We start from the raw sequence: 20,685 nt of genomic DNA on the forward strand, positions 1-20,685 counted from the left end.
AAACAGGTTGGCTAGGTGAATTCTCACTATTGAAGGGAACAAGAGTGGAAGCCAAGGTGTGGTAGGCAGAGTTCCAAGATAAACCCCTGGTGTACATGCCTTGTATAATCCTCTCCCCTTCCGTGGGTATAGAATTTAGGAATATGATGAGATTTCAATCCTGTGATTTTATGGCAAAAGTGAAGGGTTCTGTAGAGGTAATAAAAGTCCCCATCAGCTGACTCTGAGTTCATCAAAAGGAAGGCTATCTTGGGTGGGCCTGGTGTAATCAGAGGAGCCCTTAAAAGAGGTTTTCTGGCTGGCCTAAGAAGTGAGTTTCCATGTTGTCAAAGGAAGGGGCCGTATCACAAGGATTTGGGTGTATCTGGTAGTTGCTGAGAGTGACCCCATGCCAACAGTCAGAAAAAAAGGCGGGGGGGGGGCATCTCAGTAATTCAACCACAGGGAAGTGAATTCTGTCAATAACCTGAATGACCTTGGAATAGAACCCTGAGTGTCTTCAGTGATTACAGGCTCAGCTGACACCTTTCAGGCTGGTGAGATCTTGAGTAAAGGACCCAGCTAAACTGTGCCTAGACTCCTGCCCTGACCCACGGAACTCATGACATAATAAATTTGTGTCGTTTTAAGACACTAAACGCATAGTAATTTTTAACGTAGTAATAGAAGACAAATACATAGGGAAATCGATTAGCAGACAGGAAGTTTTGCCCAGGAATAGGGGAGAGTGAGAGTAGAGATTTTAGTTTAATTTAGATTGTTGGGGAAAAGAACAGAAGGCGACAGGTTTTAATATATTTGGGATAAAATGTAGGAGATGGAGAAAAAGTTTCATTTATTGAAATGAAGTCTGAGGGGAGAATGGCAGAAGAATAAGGGAGTGGTGGATCAGAAATGTTGCTGTGGGCATGTTAACTAGAAATGTCGCTTAATTTTCCAAGTGGCCATGTTGGATAGGCAGTAGATAAATGAGTCTGGAGCTGAGAGGAGAAAGCAAGTTAGGGATCTAAAATTGCTAGATACCAAACATGTAGGTGGTTTCACAAACCATGGAAATGGGTATGATAATATGGGGAGTAAATGGAGATAAAAGGACCCAGGAATGCACCCTGGAGGAGCTCTAAATTTTAGAGGTCAGGCAGAAGCATGGGAATGAGCAGAAGACCTAACAAAAATCCTATGAGAAAAGCATTGATTGTATTTACACCAGAAGACACTGAGTCTCAGATAGTTAAGCTAATTGCTCAAGGTCACGGACTGTGCGGTGAAGCTGGATTTTTAACCCAGGAGGAGTGTTTAAATCACAACCTCTTTTCATTAAAGCATAGTGTCCTCAACCGAAGCTCTGAAGTGAAAATAAAATATTCCATATATATTGAAAAATATCCAGAGTCTAGAGCACAAACCTGATGTTTTAAGGACACTTTAGTACATCCTAGAAATGATTACTCCATAACAGAGACGTGGCTTGACCTAAAGCATAAATGCCTGTCAATGTTGAAACTCAGGAAGACAGTGTTGTTATTGCAGATCTTATGCCCAACTATGAAATGATGAATAATTCTAATGACACATGCACAAACTGTCTCAAAAGAATGAATGTGGCTCTGGAAATTTACAGCCTTGGAACAGATTTGGGCCATTAAGATCACTATAAGCGAGTGTCCACACTGATCATAGTCTTTTTGATTAGTGACTGGATTATTTCTGAGTCAAAGCCATTTTTCAGTTTTGTATTTGTGTACTTCCAGAGGTTTCTTTTCAAATATTAGCTACGTGCTATTTATGAGCTAGGCTTAGATTTCTAACAGCAACAACAAAAGTAGCAGCAGCAGCAACAACACTAGCATGATTGACAGTTTCCTGCGTGCAAGGCCCTTTGCTAAGAGCCACATTTGCGTTTTTAATCCTCACAGTAAGGTTCTAAATTAGAGTTTTGCCCCCATTTCACAGTTGAAAAACCTGATGTTCACAGAAATTAAGCTAATATATGGCAAGATTGAAATCTGAACCAAAGTCTGAGTCCAAACTCTGTAATATCCAAATTTCTTCTATAGTATTGGAAAGAGAAATTCTGTCTGAGAAATATGTATTACTCATTTCTGTAGGGGAAAGTCATGGTATTTTTGAAGGTAACTACTGCTAGGTTTTAACTACTGATTTAAACTACTGATTTACCTTTCCCTCTGTAGTTAGTTAAGAAGAGAGATTAGAGATGTGGGCTTTGAATTTGGGGCACCTATAAACTCATTTCTTTTATCATTTGTTGGTCTGTAAACCTATGATAGTTATTATTTAACACATAATTAGTAACAGCGACTGTACTAATCATTGATATAATACAACTTCCTTCCAAGCTGCTTTGTATACCCATGCATTTCATAGCTGACCCTCATGAACTGAATAATGTACTTTGATAATCAGCAAGCTATAGAAATTGACTTGTGCTAATGTTCCAGTTTTTAATCTGGTATATTTGTGGGGTTTTTTGTATTTAACTAATAGCTGCTGTATTTGTTAAATAATATTGATGCATCAAAGCTGCTCTTGTGAAAAAAACTAATTGTGCCTAATAAGATTCCCCTTAATAAATGTATTTAAATATCAAAAAATATTTAGTTATTTGGATGATTCCCAGGAGCAGTCAGCACTTTATTTATGCCTTGGTACAGTTCATCTTAACTAATGGTTATTAATCACTTACCTGTGCCCCTTGTGGGCTAAAAGAAGGATAAGAATGAAAATTTTACAAACTTGTAATCATCAGGGGTGGGGGTTGTGCGTGTGTAAAGAAGACAAGTTTACAGAAATGTGAATATCATTTATGATAAGAGAAGATAGGAATGGCAATGGGGGAGGAACTGAACAGAGTTTCCAATAAGATAGCATCCACACAAGTAGAGAAAGAACTTGGCAGAACTGGTGGGTCTTCCAACAACCAGAGTAGGAAGAAATGGCTAATTATAGGGTAGTATTTATTAACAATAGTGTTAGCAATGGAAGACATTGGGTGATAACTGGAAGGATATATCAGTGTAGCAATGAATAAGGATCAGGAAGAAAACATTTTGAATTAGAATATTTTTTCTGTTAATCTTTTGTTTAAAGTATTACATAGGTCCTCCTTTTCCCCCACTAACCTCTTCTAGCCCTCTCACATCCTCCCCCACCCCAACAGGCCCTCACCAACCCCTTGTCTGTATCCACGGGTTATGCATATATGCATACAAGTTTATTGGTTGATCTCTTCCCAACCACCCTCCTCTGCCTTCCCTTAGAGGTTCAACAGTCTGTTCATGTTCTATGTCTCTGGATCTATTGAATTAGAATTTTGCCAACATGCCCCACCCACATACAGTAGGTGAAGCAATGAGACTGCAGAGTGGAAAAGTGGCTGGGACTCGGGCCACCTGCCTCCAGCCCCCAGCTCCTCCCTGACTAGATCATCACTTAAATGCTCTGAGCCTCAGCTTCCTCGTGTGAAATGAGGGGGGTGTCTACATGGTTTGAAATTTATGTCTGCATGTTTTCTCTTCTTCCCTGGCATTATTACTCTGGAGGCTAGGTCCTCCTTTTCCAAGACTAATGTTTCTACTCTTGACTTTTAAAAAATAATTACTTATTTTTCAATTACAGTTGATATACCGTGTTGTATTAGTTTTGGGTGTACAACCCAATGAGTGATTAGCAATTTATATACCTTATGGAGTGATCCCCCCTGGTAAATCTAGTACCCATCTGACACTATACATAGTTATTACAATATTATTGTCTATATTCTCTATACTGTCATTTACATCCCCGTGACTATTTTGTAACTGCCAATTTGTACTTCTTAATCCCTTCAACTTCTTTACCAATCTCTCCTCCCTCCTCTGGTCCCCTATGGCAAATATCAAAATGTTCTCTATAGTGATGTATACTCTTGTTGAGTATACTGTACATGATGAATGTATACTCATAGAGACAATAAGTACACATGGAGGTCTGTGTTGTATGGTCCCTAAACGGCGATACCAATTTTCTTTGTATGCAAGTTCTCATTCTTCCCAGTACAGATTGATAGTTTTTGAGTCTTGGATTTCTTGGAAAAGCATGTACCACATTTTGAAAATACTTATAGAAATTTCAGTCTGTGAATCTGCATCTTAGAGTGTAGCTTTCCTGCCTCTGAACCTTAATTTTTCTGTAATAACAACCTAAATCCTGTTTCAGGGCATCACAGTACAGCCCACCTTTCTGGAACTCAGACTATAATTTGTCCTATTAGTACTTGAAAATATATCTTGGGTGTAGAATCAATCTGAGCTCTCACCTAAAAGCATGGCGTTTCAAACAACTGTTTCAATCGCTCTTACACAGTGCCAAGTATTTTTACATAGTTACCTCATTTAATCCTCACAGTAATCATGTGAACTTTGCCTAGTTTAGACATAAAAAATTAAGTCTTGGAGAGTAATGTGCTTTTTTATTGTTCAAATTCACAAAGTGACTTAATATTGTGGAATATTTAACCCAAGTGTTCTGACATGTCCACAGATGCCCCATTTTCTGCAATGGAATGATAATACAATGCCAAACTTTTATTTAGGGTCATATATCTGTTCCTAGATTAATTTATTACTGTTATTTCTTGTAATTACTTAATCCTTCAAAGTTTTTTAAATTCAAAGCCATACCTCCAGTAATTAGTACTGTAACTCTATCTGGCATTCATCATTTACGTTCAAATGTCAGTTCCCAAACACTTTATAAACAGTCCCATGCAAGTAACCCCGTATTGTTCCCTCTAACATTTGCAGTATTGTTTGTAATTTAAAATATTTCCCCTATTTGATTAGAATGGTCAGCCAGGAGTTATCTTTTCTGAGCTGCCTTGGGGAATCTGTAGGCACCTGTTAATTTACTATGTCTTACATATTCAACTCTCAGTAGAAGGGTTAACCCAATATAGCACCTCTGTCCCTACAGTCTCTGAATTAGGTTAGTTGTCTGCTTTCCACTGATTAAATCACCAATCCAATAATATTACTTACGTATTGAAATGCTCAGCAAAAATCAAGTTGGTGGAGGTACCGGTGATCGTTGTCAGTCCACCAATGGTAGAAGAGTAAGTGATGCACAAACACATAAGCTTACACATCATGTGGTTCTTCTTTGTTGGATACTGGATTCCTGTGACTGCATTCTGTCCAACAAGAAAATGTACTATGAGAACAGCTCTACTGGTAGCCATGACAAGCAGACAAGCAGAAATAGCTTTGTTATGGACTGAATGTTTGTGTCCCCCCGCCCCCACTTCCGCCCGAAATTTCTCATGTTGAAGCCTTACCCCACACTGTGATGCTATTTGGAGGTACGACCTTTGGGAGGTAATCAGGGTTAGATAAGATCATAATGGTGGGGCCCTGGTGATAGGATTAGTGCTGTTATAAGAGGAGATAACAGAGAGCTTAATCTCTCTCCACCGTGTGAGAACACAGAGGAGGTGGCCATCTGAAACCCACAAAGAAAGCCCTCACTGGACAAGGATCCTGCTGCACCCTGACCTTAGATATCTATTTCCAGAATGATGAGAAGCAAATTCATGTTGTTTAAGCCACCAGTCGATGGTATTTTGTTATGACAGCCTGATAGTACAGCATTTATCCTTCCATCAGTTGAAATGTAACAATAAAAATATTTAACCCGAAACCACTGAAATATTTTACAAATATAGTTTTATTCCTTTGCTCATGCTTTCTTATTTCTAAACCAACCCTTCCCTCCTTTCTTCCCTTCTCACCATCACTCCTAAATTTTCTGCTATCTTTTCTGCTGAACTGGTAGTACATGGCAGTAAGTTCTTCAACCTCTTTTTGCAGTGTTTCCCTACCGTGGTGGCTGAATAACTATAAAATGTTCATGAGTAACCCTTCAAAGATCCTGGCCTTCCAGATTTTTTTTAAAAATCTCATTTCCAGAGACCTTCAACTCTGCTCTACCTCAGTCACTCTCTCCTACAGTTCCACCTTGGACAACAGCACATCCTCAAATGACTCCATCTTGGAAATCTCTATTTCTAATGCGTTTTGTTTAAGAATAGGACTTCCTAGGGTGAGAGACAAAAGAAACTTCATTTCTTTTCTCACCTATGCCAAATATAAATACACTTGTGTTGGTGTGACTTTTGCTGTCCCTGGGATGAAACCTGGGGCAGAATCTATAAATTTTTCAGTCACTTTGTTTAATAAAGTCTTTCAATCACATTTAGTAAAAAAAAGCACTCTCATTCCAGCCTGGTGTTGCTCAGTGGCTGAGCATTGACCTATGAACCGGAAGGTCACAGTTTGATTCCTGGTCAGGGCAAACACCGGGTTGCACACTCAATCCCCAGTAGGGGCATGTGGAAGGCAGCAGATCAATGATTCTCTCTCATCATTGATGTTTCTAGCTCTCTATGCCTCTCCCTTCCTCTCTGAAATCAATAAAAATATATTTTAAAGAAAGATTTAGAAAAGCCAACCTCATTTGAGTAGTTGGCATGAGCAGTCCTCCATTTAATAGTAAAACTTTAAAATTAGACCTTCTCCCCTGTATCTGGCCTGCTTAAAAGCCCATAGTTGGAAGGAAGTTTGTGGGTTTGGCTTTATTTTTCTCTTCTGGCTCCAATTCCTTCCACAACTTGCTAGTGTCAGCTTTTAAATCCTTCATATTTGGAGTGGCAGAGGATGGACAGGATCAGGAAAGGAGTAGTAAGGTTTAGAAAAGGTCTTATTTGATGGATATAATTAAGATATGATGTTAGAACTTTTTTGGCTTGATGGATGTCAAAATGACTCCTTTATTTGATGAGTACTTTTATGGATTCTTAAGAAATTTCTATCACTCAAATAATAACATTAGAGTCATGCTCCTCCTCTGTAGTTAATGCATCGTTTCCACTTGGTTGCTTATGACACTCTTGTGGTTTCTGCATGTGATGGTCCACACACATCTCTTCATGCTGAGGTCAAGTTGCCCAGTGTAGAAGCTCTCTTGAGGAAAGTTGCTTTTCAAGTGACCCCAAATACCACTTCTCCTGTATGTTCCTGATATTTGGTCCATGGGAAATGGGCACCTCTGCTCTGTTGACAATAATAGTGAAGCTGAAACTATATTAGGTAAGGAAATTCAGCCATAGCCTTTCACTTTCAATTTTTTTAAGCGTATGTCAATGACTACTCTATCGATCTCTTCTAGGTCTAGAGAAGAGATTCTCAAGTTCTCTGAGTGGTGGTTTCTCTATCTCACCACCTTGAGGTAAGTGGGAAGCTCTTTCCTTCCCTCTCTAATCCAAACCTAGAGATTAGAGCTGTTTGGGAAAATATTCCAAAGGTAGACTCTCTTTGAGCCTTTTCTCATTTTCAGCACTAAGTTTAAGAGTCTAAAACTAATTTTTGGTCATTTACTTTGCAAGTCCTTTGTAAGTGCAATATGGGAATACTTATAGTATGTGCTTGATATTAGAGTTCATTGGGGATAAAAAGAGTGTCATTTATTACTTTATTAACAGAGTCTGCTCCTTTATCACAGCTTCTTCTTCCAACTTTCCTGTTGAATTACGCCTATCCCTCCTCTCCTTCAACTCTATTGGCATGTCTAGGTCATTGAAGCAACTACTTATTCCCAGTAGATTTGTCTGCTTCCTTTCCTATCCAGTTTAGATTGCATGGTAAACCAATAAAATGACATTTTTAGGCTTTTTAAGGAATTTAATTGAAGTATGATTAACATGTAAAACACTGTACATATTCAATGTATACAATTCGATGAGTTTGGGGATAAGTATCTACCATCACCACTATCAATAACTTTCCTAACAAAATCCTAAACTCTCTTGTCTCTCTTTGAATGGTAGTTATGTAGTAAAATTTCAGCTTTGAATGAAACCAACCATTTACTTTTTCTGAGTCATGTATGCCCCTGCGTAGTCAAGTACTGTTGGCGAAATGATGCACATAACAGAGGAAACTGGGTTCCCTACACTCACAGTCACAAACTTCCACTGCAGTATCCTGCTGCCTCTCTGTCCCACTGTGTTTCTCTGACCCAATTTCTCTACCTGTCTTCACATGAAGATTAAAAACCTTCTTTATTTTCTATCTTCTTCTTAATGCCCCCTCACTCTTCACAGATAACTTTGCCTCCTGTTCTACAGAAAAAATAGAAGCCAGGAGAAAGATGTCTCACTGTCAAGTGCAATAACCAACTTGCATCTACACTGCCTTCTCCTCCTTTTCTATATGTAGAATAGAGTAAATGTCTCCCCTCCAACTTCTTATTTCTGGACCCCAATCCCTCAGGCCTTCTAAAAAACCATATACAGATTGCTTTACTGGAATTTCCTCACCAACATTTAATCATTTTCAAGTCATCTTTACAAAAGGGAAAAAAAAATATCTTAATCCTCTTAATTAGACTACCTTAACTCACCTCCATTTTCACAGCCAGACTACTCAAAAGAATTGTGTACTTCAATGACTCCATTTCTTTAACCACTCCAATCTAGTTTTTGTCTCCTCAACCACCCAAAATGTATTTGCTATGATTATCAATAGCCTCCATGCTATAAAACACAATAGATACTTTTCTGTCTCAATCTCATAGACCTCTCAGCATCACCTAAAAGATTTAATCACTTCTTTCTGCTGAAAACTCTTCTTTGGGCTTCCATGATATCTCAGCCTTGTGGTTTTTCTTCTACATCTCTGCCTGTTCCTCTGTCTCTCTTGTCAGTTTATTTTCCTTTACCCTTCCTCAAAACTGGAATTTCTTGAAACTCTGTCATAGGTACTTGTCCCTTCTCACTGTAATGTTTCTCCTTAGGAAATCTCAAATATTTTCATTGTTTTAATGGATATACATATTCCAGACCACTAAAACCCTGTTTTTAGCCTAGACTTCTCCTTTTAGATCTAAATATCCAATTGTCTCTTCAACATAATTTGAATGTCTTAAATGAAACTCCAATCCCAAAAATGTTCAAAACCAAACTCATTATTTCCTTCCTCAAACCTAGTTCTTTTGTTATGTATGATAATAGCAGAAGAACTAGCATCACTATAACCATAATTGCAAACATTGATAGTGTTAAAAGTTAAAATCAAATAAATAGTTTAATTCATGTTATTCTTACAATACACTGAAGTTAGCACTATTATTATCCCACTCAACACATGAAGACATGATACCCAGAGAGCTGGCTTGCCCAAGGTCACAGAGCTTGGAATGTCAGACTTAGATTATGAAACCATGTAGAGCTCAGCTACTATTCTAGATTGCTTGTCCTCCTTGAAACCATTCTCTTCCTTATACCACCACGTCATCTCAGTTTTATCTACTTAAATATTTCTGGACTCTGTTCCGTTTTTTCCATCCCCATTATTGTGTTGGTCTAAGTTGACATCATCTCTAATTTGGGTTACTGTAATAGTCTCCATATGGGCCTCCTTGCATCAATTCTGGCCTATTTCAGATCTATTCTATACACTGCAGCCTTCTAAAAAAAATCTAGATGTATTTAAGACATATACAAAGAGGAGGATCGCCCTGTCCCATAGCTGAATGTAACATTGCAACTGAGAGATTTTTTTGAGAAATCACGATCAGAAAAAAGTTCCTTCTCAGGAAAAGCCATAATGGATATGGAAATGGCACTTAGCATGACAAGGTCAGGTGCATTGAGTTGTAATTTGCCTTTCACTTGCTAATTAATTTAAAGGTTATCCCCCAGGGGTCTTTACTCTTTACCCCAAAGAAGTTAATTTAGAAATGTCTCCTTTGCTTATATTTCCTAGATGGAAATTATTTGTATTCCCTATGATAAAAGTTTCCATTGAAAATGTCAAAGCTAAATAAATAGAAAAACAAGTTTATAAATTCTTATGAGTGAAAATAAGGGTTTAAATATTATTTTACTCTAGGAAAGACTTCAAACACAAATCAGAAAGTGATGTATAATTTGGATATTATTAAGTTGATAATAAGAAAGAAACTTAAAGATGTGATGTGTATATAATTTCTCATTGTCACATCAAAACTTTCAAAAATACTATATATATATTAATTTTATATAATAGCTTAATGGCAAATATGGGCATATATATATATACATATATATATATATATATATAACAATGATTAAAATGGAAGATACAAAACTAAAAATAAATCTTATGAATTTTCCACACTTTTTTCTTGTATAAAGATCTTTAAAAAATAAGTTAATGCACATAAGGTGATATATATGCAAATATCACAATCTAGAAACTAGTATTAAGATCTCAAGGTAAATTCAAATTCTGCAGTAAATTGTAACACTCATGTCATAATACATGGTTAAGTAAGTGGAGGTGTTTGTGAGGTGGAATGGGGTGCACCACTTTTGTCACCCAGTAAACATGAGGCCCACACAGTCAACTCTATTGTTATTTTTGCTTAGGGCAGGTGATTGTTGGGCTGAGAAGTTGAGGAGATGATATGGTAATAAGAGGTAAAGATTGAGGACCACCAGGACAGTAGTAGAGGGCAATGGGCAGAAAAACAGCTCTTAAAAATCCAGAGACAAGTCACTAATTGAGCTAACTGTAGGTATAAAAACTACAAAAAAAATGAGGGAGGATTAGTCTTTGACCCCACTGGGCAGTAGTTTCAATTTGAGACCAAGGGTTTGACCGTAGGCTAAGAGGGAATTGAAATGAGTCTTTTTGGGATAGAAAGTAAGACCTTGACACTGGGGGCATGTGTTTTCAGATATCAGCACAACAAAATAATGACTATGTTTCTCTATAAGTGGAGAAGGAACTGTGTGTGTGTGTGTGTGTGTGTGTGTGTGTGTGTATGATGTTTTCTCATTGGATTTTGGAAGAGAAAAAAATATCCCAAAGTAAAGTAGGGAGGGGAAGCAGAACATCTAGAGGAGTGAGGCTAAAGATATAAAGATAGTATCCTGTGCTGGTAACTGAAGGACATTCCATGGATATATTGTAAATGGGTATGTGCCTGCTTTGTATGTTTCATAATGAAATTAAATATACAGAACAATGTAATTTGTAAAAATAAAAAATAGTCTTGGTTAGGTGGCTCAGTTGGTTGGAGCATCACCCTTTCCACAAAAAGGTTGTGGGTTAGATTTCCAGTCAGGGCACATAACTGGGTTTCCGGTTCAATCCCCAGTTGCAATATGTGTGATGAGGCAGCCAATCAATGTTTCTCTCATATCACTGTTTCTCTTTCTCTCTCTCTCTCTCTCTCTCTCTCTCTCTCTCTCTCTCTCTCCTTATTCTCTCTCTAAAAATCAATAAACATATATATGTATATATGTTTTAATGGCACTTAGCATGACAAGTGCTGTATAAAATATATATCCACATACATATATGTGACTAGAAATAAGACTGAAATGAAATATGTTAAAATTTTAACAATGGAATTATGAAGATAACTGCTACCTTGATACCTTTTGTATGTTCCACAATTGTAAGAAAGGTTTTTTAATATATAAAAGAATCATAGACTATTGGAGCAGAGAGATGTTTAGAGATTATTTGGTACATGGACTTAAAAAAATTATCTGGGACATGACCAAATTCAGAATCCTCTGACATTGCTACTGGGATGATGCTCAAAAGACAGTTCAGAACAGAAATGCTGCAGGTCCAGATATAACTCACTATAGCCACCTGGTGGCAGTGACTACAGATTCTAGGAGCATGTTCACATTTCCAACCTCAGGTGCTGATCTACATACATGAATCAGCATGGACTTTGCCCCTGGACTCCACAGTGCTGTATAAAATAATTCATTTGGGTAAGTGTGGTATGAAAACATTAGGGTTTCTATTTATATTTAAGTAATTATGTAGGGCTAGTTGCACAAATATTACTTCCTGCTAATGATTTTCTGCTTGCCAAAGACAGCAACTTTAAAATAGTCTAGCTCTTTTTGGATATTTACTTGCACTTACCTTAATAATATTTATATAATACTATCTCTTAATTTTGAAATTGTAGGCATTACAAATAAATTTCTATGTTAGACGTGACTTGAGCTTCCTTTCATATCCTCCTCCACTGAACATGCTCATACTTTTTATATCTCCACCGTTCTCCCATTATGGCTAGATTGTTACTTTGCTTTGAGCAGAGTTCAAAGTTCAGAATATTGTCTGGAGATCTATTATCAGCAAAGTACTAGGATACTTATTACTTTTCCTGTTTTGCACTCCCCCCACATCCTTAATTGATTAGTTTTCTAAGTACATATCACTAAATCTCTGGATTTAGGTGATTGTCTCTCAGAACATTCAAATGATTGAATATCTAATCCACATCAAGTAGTCTACTAATTTCATTGCCTTGAAGACATGTCTTCCAGAGCCTTCTGCCTGCTCTAAATCTAATCACTTTTTCCTCTAGACCTGCAAAGAGCTATCTAGATGTTTGTTTATCCTCTCACTTCATTGATAGTTTCATGGATATTGATTTCTAGATTGGAAATAAATGTTACTCAGAATTTTGAAGCATTTTTTCCCCCTCTTGTCGCTGAGTTTCCAGTGTTGCTATAGAGAAGTCTTCAGCCATTTACTTTTTTGCCCTTTTTAAGGAATATGTTTTCCCCTTTCTGGAAACTTTTAAAGTCTCTTCACTCACAGTATTCTGAAATCTCAATGTCCTTTCCTATGTGGGTCTGTTTTATCTCCTATGGTAGCACCCAGTGGTTCCTGTAGTCAAGAAAAGCATACTCTTCACTATGAAATTTTTCTTGAATGTTTGATGCAATCTTCTTGGTTTTATTTTTTTCTGATATTCCTATTATTTTTCTTGTTTCTTTTTATTTTCTCCTACTAAATTTACCATTTATATTTTATTATATTACTTTTATATATTTATTTTACATTTTATTTTTGTCTTCTTCTTTTTAAATTTTACTTTTTAATCGTGGCCTGAGGATATGTAGGGTATTATTATTATTATTATTATTATTGATTTTAGAGAGAGTAAGGAAGGGAGAGAGAGATAGAAACTTTGATGTGAGAGAGAAACATCAATCTGTTCTTTCCTGTTTGCCCTCTGACCTGGGATTGAATCTGCAACATGGGTATGTGCCCTTGAAAGCAAAGTGCTGTGATCGGGTATGAGTTTGTTGTCTCCCAAAATCAAAGAATTAGTCCCGGACAAAGATGGTAAACGGAAGCAAAGTTTATTGAGAGACAGAGGGACTCCCTGGAGCAAGGAGCAAAGGGAGGGGGCCAATGTGTGTTGCCGGTAAAGCTTCTTTGTCTCATGCCCCTTAAGCCAGTCCTGGAAAAGGTGCAGCTGGGGTTCCTGGACAGCCAAAAGCAGGTCAGTGTCCAGACCTTCTGTTCCATGTTGCAGCCGGGCATAGTTCGGCATCCAAGCTAATTAAAGTCTATTAGTCCATGTGTGGAGTCCTATGGGGCCACAAGCTATGTGGTTGCAAGGGAGAGTCAGGAATCCAGTGCACCAGAAAGAGAAGAGGGTGTGCTTCTTTGTCTAGCGTTAGATAGATGCTTTGTTAGCTCTTGATTGGTCATTTCAAAGAATTCTGCCTTAGCAACATCCATACATTTTAAAGCTCGAGTTCCCATGGGGAGAGGAACCAGATTGAGAACTGCCACTTCAGGTCTGAGGTGACATCACTGTTCTGCCTAGTGCGGTTGCTTTAGCAACTGCTGCCTAACTGGGTTCAATTCTAGGTTACTTTGTTTTTCTTGGAACAGGACACAGTCAGCAACCTGCATCTGCAACTCTACACTCGCCTCCCCCACCTCCCACCTCACCCGTGGTCCCAACCCTGACTGCCTAGCCCTCTTCTATCTCCTCAACCTGACAGGGAATCCAACCAAGGCCTTTTGTTGTACAGGATGACGCTCCAGCCAACTGAGTCACCCAGCCAGGAAGTCTTCTTCCCGTTTTATAGACTGTCCATCATGTTTGATGAGTACAATTTCTTTACCTTTCCGAATAGATTAATAGTAGTTTCTTTTCTTGTGTTTTCATCTTCTTGAAGTCTCTGTTTCCTGTATGTTTCTCTTTCATTTTTGTTTGTTTGGGATTCTCTCTTTCTATGCCCGAGGCTTTCTTCAAATATCCAGGTCTTTTTAATTTAGTTGTTTGCTCTTACCGAAGTCAATGAAAGGCTGATTGGAAGCTCTGTAGGTGTGCTTCGGGATTTGATGAAGACTGTGGGCTTCAATGCAGTAGCATCAAACTGGGCTTTTTTTTTTTTTTTTTAAATCCAATGCTATATGTTTTCATCTTCTCTTTTGTGCTGATTGCATTCCCCAAGGAAGAAACTTTTGGTCTCCTGCCTACTGAGCAGGTGGGGTGGAAGTCAGGGGTCTCACAGTTTAGCATATAAACTGTCACTCAATGCCCCTATTTTCATTGTGAAACCTCCCCCCAACCCTGAACTGTGTCTGGTCCTCCTTACCCTCTGCTTCATTATATCTAAGATTACACTTCTCTTTGGTGGGAGAGGACCAGTTGCGTCTATGTAGAGTTGAACTGTTTCATTAGAAATATTTTACTTATCCCCACTTTTCAACATTTAAAAACTTTGAGGGCTGCTTCTGCCCTGGCCGGTTTGGCTCAGTGGATAGAGCATCAGCCTGCGGACTGAGGGGTCCCAGGTTCGATTCCGGTCAAGGGCGTGTGCCTTGGTTGCGGTCACATCCCCAGTTGGGGGTGTGCAGGAGGCAGCTGATCGATGTTTCTCTGTCATCGATGTTTCTAACTCTCTCTCCCTCTCCCTTTCTCTCTGTGAAAAATCAATAAAATATATTAAAAAAAAAACAAAAAAAACTTTGAGGGCTGCTTCTATGTAAATTGGATTGTTTATTGTCATTCCTCACTGCTGATTTAGGACTCCACTTTTGTGAGGTAACTAAATCATTTCTCACCCATTCTCTTTTTTGTTTTGTTTTGTTAATCCTCACCTGAGGGTATTTTTTCCACTGATTGTTTAGAGAGTAGAAGAGAATGAAGGAGAGGGAGAGAGAGAGAAACATCAATGTGAGAGAGAAACACTGAACGGTTGCTTCCCGCACTCACACCAACTGGGGTCAGGGATCTCACCCAGGTAGGTGCCCTTGACTGGGAATTAAACTTGTGACGCTTCAGTGCACCAGCTGATGACACTCTAACCACTGACCAGGGCTCCCACCCATTTTTTTTTTTTTTTTACCTTCCAACCTCTAGTATGATTATGTTATCATCTCCTCTTCCCATAATATGCATCTGGCTTTGAAGTATTTCTATAGGAAGGGATTTATGTAAAGAAACTTCAGAATGAAAATAGTAAGTGAACAGCAGAAAATGTAAGAGGAGATTCTTCTACTCTTGATATAATCTCTTCATAAAGATCAGATGAAGCTGTAATTGGTGATAACCTGAACAACTCAGAGAAGCTGGTAACAAAGTTGAAGTTATCAATAAAACTCCTTGAAATATGTTTTATATCCCTATAGTTAATAAAGAATTATGTTGCATATTGTGAATTGGGAATATTAGGTTATAAAATAATAGTATGATGAATAGATAGATATTAAAAATTTAGCACTCCAGACATGAGAATCTTCATAAAAACTCTACTTTTTCAATGATGTTGAAAGTCAATTAAATCCAGAATTTATTTTATAAAATAATATTATTCTTAATGTTAAATATTTAGAAGCTTCATTTGTAATTTCTTAGTGAAGAGCAAAAAGTAAAAATATATGTGCTATTGGGGAACATCTTGTTTTTTTTATAGTGGTAAAAATGACTGAAATAATATATAAATAATATAGCAAATTTTTATATCCAGCTGCATGACAAATCAGAGTCCCTGTTTAAAATATTTAAAAGTGCATTTAAAAATTTATCACTGAACTGATATAAAAGTAAGAAATTGGCCTTGACCTCAAAAAAGTGGAAGTAAAATCTTAAGTGAATGTATAGGCAGCTGTCTGACCTGAGGGTTTCAGTTTATTCTTTTGCAGGTGTAGCTGGGGATGGCCCATCCTGAGCAGGGAGCTGTATAGGAAAACACTCATAAAGCTGGTATCCTTTGTAAAAGTAGAAAGCAAGGAAATCCTATGTTGACTTAAGAGAAAACATAATGTACCCTGAAAACTCTTGATTGGTGTGTGTATTAAAATAAAACAGTAATATAACTCAAGGCTTTTCCATGCAGCTACAACCCAGAACTTGGGGAACTCCCATAGACATTTCAAGGAAATTTATCATTTCTATATTTAAAAGCACAATGCACACAAGAAAATAAAGTAACCAAAGTGAGAACAAACAGGAAACAAAAATAGGCCAGAGAGAGAGATCCCTAGGACTTCAAACACTAGAGTTAGACACAGAGCATAAATACATTTATTTATGATTAACACAACTAGAGAAAGGATGGAAAACATGAGTAAGGAGAAAGAAACTATAAAAATTACTAAACGGATCTTAAAAAGAGACAAATAGAATTTATAGGAATTAAAATTAAATAACTGAATTTTAAAACCTCAGTGGAGGGGAGATTCCAAGATGGCTGCAGACTAGGTGGAAGCTGCACACAGCTGCTCCCAGCACCAAATGGGATTACAGCTAACTTAGAGAGCAATCAACCTGAATAGCCAACCAAAGGCTAACCAAACTGAAATATTATAACCAAGGGTTTGCAGAAGAGGCACATAGAGACTGGTAAGAAGGGCAGAGACATGGAAAAGGTTGGTCCCCACTCCCATGTGGCAGGTGAGGAGCTGGAGGGTTTTCTGGGCTGCAAAACTCCCTTCCCCAGGAGCATGAGGTCTGAAACCCATGCAGGGATCCCCAACACCAAGCAGCAGAGACACAAAGAGGATAGATAGCACCTGGTGGTGAAAATCTGTGGGGATTCAGTCTGCCTGGGAGAGAAGGGAGTCTGCTAGAGACTCAGATGCTGTCTTCCCAGGGCCAAGCACTCCGATTGTTAACACCAGCCTGTACAGTGCACTTTCCAGTTTTCAACTACTGGTGACTCCCGTCTGCCGTACTCGGGTGCTGCAGAGGGATCTGCTGGCTGCACTCAGCAGGGATTTGGGGGGTGGGGGGCTCTTTTTCTGGAGAAGCTCTTGGTCGAGACTCAGACAGTGACTGAACTGTGAGGCTTTGGAAAGGGGACCATTCTTCCCCACCTCCAGCACACAGCCAGCACTCCCCTCCCACCACCACCTCTTGGATCACAGTGGCCTGCCCTGCTGAGTTCAGCCATGAAAAGGATTAGAGTACAGCACAGAGCTGGCACCTTAACCGCACTGTCTCCCAGGGAGGCTTTTATCCAAGAATCAGACTGGCCAGGGCTGGGTTTGGTGTTGGGTGGGTGGGTGATGGGGGGGGGGGTAGCGGTTTGGCACTCCTATCTTTCCTGCAAGCTCAGTCCACCTATCCTGGGAAGGGGAAGAAGTGTCCACCCAACTCCCACAGGTTGTTGTCAACATCCCCAATGGGAGACTCTTTGGATCCCCGCCCCCCAAGTCCCAATGACAGGGAAGGAAGGGTTGCTCAGAACTGGGATATTCCGAGTTTGTCTCCTTCAGAGGCTATTGTCTTGGACCAGGATGAAGTGCTTGGTCCCCTCCTGAGGGCTCAGCCGGCACCACCCCAATGGGAGACTCTTGGTCTCCTCCCCACCCCATCCCCCAAGCCCCAGTGGCTCCACCTGGCTGATCTTGCTCCTGCAGAGGGTATGACTTGCTGCTACCAACCTGAACCTGCAGGATGCCCCTCCTGGGGGAACTAGAGTTGGAGACTCTGGCAGAGACTTTGTGGCTTGGCTCTGGAGTAGGGTCCACATTCCCCTCATTGAGTGCCTGACCACACAGCCCTCAAGTAGGAGGCCCACTAGTCTCACCCTCTGGACCCAAGCCGCCCTCCCCTACCAAGCTCGCACCTGTGGCAGGGTTTGTGGGTTGTGGCCAGCCTGGGTCCACTCTGCAGTCTTTCTTCAGAAGGCTCTGGAGGAAGACCAGGCAACCTCAGGGGGAGGCAGAGTAGCAGACAGGTGGAGGCAGACCTCAGAGACCCTCCGAAATTTTATAGACATTCCATCTGTAAACTGTATAGTATGGATGGCCGGGGAGATTATTATGCTCAGTGAAATAAGCCAGTCAGAGAAAGACAAATACCACTTGATCTCACTTATATGTGGAATCTAATGAACAAAATAAGCTGATGAACGAAATAAAAACAGAGGCATGGATACATAGAACAGACTGACAGCTGTAAGAGAGGACGGGCATTGGGGGACTGGATGAATGAAGGTGAAGGATTAAACAAAAAACATATATGGAACACATAGCCACAGACAAGCGTGTGGTGATAGCCAGAGGGAAAGGGGGGCAAGGAGCACTTGGAGGTAGGCAATGTGGGGGAAAATGGGTATGAAACGATCAATGCAGTGTGCAGATGAAACATTGAGTTGTGCGCTTGAAACCTATACAGTTTTATGAGCCAATGTCACTCCAATAAATTCAATTAATAAAATAAAATCGTGGTGATGGTTGCATAACTGTAAATATACCAAAAATGACAGACTGGCATACTTTAATGGGTGAATTATATGGCATATGAATATCTAAAGGAATTAATGAGAAAAGAATTAGTAAACAGAGAAAAAATATTGGAAAACAGAAATCTGGCATTAGAAATTCAGAATTCATAAAATTGCAAAAGTTCAACTGAATCAAACTTTTCAGGTAAAAATGTTCAACCTGGATAAACATGCAAAAGCCAGTGTTTGTTTTACAAGAGTTACATCTAAAATACAATGACACAGAAATATTAAAAATAAAAAATGCCAGGTACAAGCCTAAAAAAGCATCATCATCAGACAAATAAACTCTAAAACCCCAGAATATTAGTATAGATTGAGAGGGGCACTGCAAAATGGTAAAAGTGTTAATTAATCTGTAATATTTAAACATTCCAAATTGGTGAGGACATAATAACATAATCTAAACAATCTAAAAATATGTAGAAACCTGAACTGACTGAATTGCAGAAGAAATAGACATATCCACATCATAGAGGGAGATTTTAACAAAAACAGTTTCATCAATTGCTGGGTGAAGCAGAAAGAAATTGGTTAAGTCACAGACTATTTGAAAGGTACAACTAGCAAACTTGATCTAACAGACTTTGAGAAGGGCAGAGCGGGGTGGAAAGAGTCAGGGTCATCTTGATTGTGAAGACAACATACCAGCCTATTTTTACCTCATTAAAACTATTGCTATTTAGGGTGGTTGTCATAGTGAACAAGTAACTAATACAAGTGATAATGCTAAAAAGAAAATAAGAGAACTATTAACACAAAATTCTGGACTGTGGCTAACCCAATAAGGAGAGAATATAATTGCATGAAGAAAGGAGAAAGAATCAAAGATGGGCTCATGGAGAAATTTGAATAGTTTGTTTAACATTCTAGAAATGGTTATATTCTGTTGTTTTCTTTTATTTATTTTTTGTTAATCTTCACCTGAGGATATTTTTTTCCATTGATTTTTAAAGAGAGTAAGAGGGAGGGGGGGGGAGAGAGAGAGAGAGAGAGAGAGAGAGAGAGAGAGAGAGAGACATTGATTGGTTGCCTCCTGCACATGCCCGAGGACCAGGGATCAAACCTGCAACCCAGGTAGGTATCCTTGACCAGAATTGAACCTGAGACCCTTTGGTGTGTTGTCCAATGCTCTAACCACTGAACACTGGCAAGGGCACATTCTGTTTCTTAAGCTGAGCTATGTATGGTATATCCTATTTTATTCATTTTATTACTCCTTATTTTTTGTTATATTTCATAAATATGTATGAAATATTTCATAATCAAAATATATAAAATACAATTTAGGAACAAAGTAAACATATTTCTTGCTTAGGAAATAGCATTGGAAGATGCATAAAAACATTGCTGAGGATTTTAAGAACAACATACATTATATTTTGTTTCTTATATTTTTCTTATATTTGTTTCATTATATTTTGGGAGGTTTACTGAATAGTTAGAGGAAAGCACAGATGCTTTCAACATGGGTGAACTTATGCTATTTGCTTGAAGAAATATGAAGACAAGGTATCATCAACAGTCAATAATTTTTTAACAACAAAATGTTTTGTGGAAACACCGCTAATTATACCCATCAACAGAGCTAGGCTTTGACTATGATAAAAATGGAAATCTGGAGTGAGTTCATGTTTACCGGTTGCTGCCATGATTCCTTGTCTTAATGAATGTTAAATAAACTATTCAAATTTACCTCACCAACTGTTGCCACCCACTTCTTTCTTCTTTCAGAAACACACCTGGCTGAATTTCAGGTAGATTAGGTTTCCCTGCTGGTCTATATCCAGGCAGTTCCCTTCACTCTAGTCTAGGCTCTTGGCAGAGCATGTTGGATTTCCATTGCATGCCAGAAATTTGGTCGTTTCTTCTGATATAACACTATTGAAAATGAGACTTCTAGATATTCGGTTGTATGGAATGAGTTCTCATAAATTGGATTAATAAGTAGAAGAGTTATGATTTGTTTTTTAAAAGTTCAGCTTCATCCTGTGTTCCCAGAGGCACAGAAAACTGCCAGATCAAAAAAGTCCAAGTAAGGGGTACAGACTTTCAGCTATAAGATGAATATG

General features: G+C 38.6%; 1 protein-coding gene across 1 annotated transcript in view; it reads right to left on the bottom strand.

Moving 5' to 3' along the window:
• Positions 1 to 20,685, bottom strand: part of SLC13A1 (solute carrier family 13 member 1) — an 85,053-nt gene that overhangs the window by 21,330 nt on the left and 43,038 nt on the right. Inside the window, exon 7 of the mRNA XM_059711684.1 lies at positions 5,037 to 5,188. Coding sequence (XP_059567667.1) covers positions 5,037 to 5,188 — 152 coding nt within the window. The remainder of the gene's footprint in view (positions 1 to 5,036; positions 5,189 to 20,685) is intronic.

This window comes from Myotis daubentonii, chromosome 10 (genome assembly GCF_963259705.1).
Source record: "Myotis daubentonii chromosome 10, mMyoDau2.1, whole genome shotgun sequence".
Lineage (NCBI taxonomy): Eukaryota > Metazoa > Chordata > Mammalia > Chiroptera > Vespertilionidae > Myotis > Myotis daubentonii.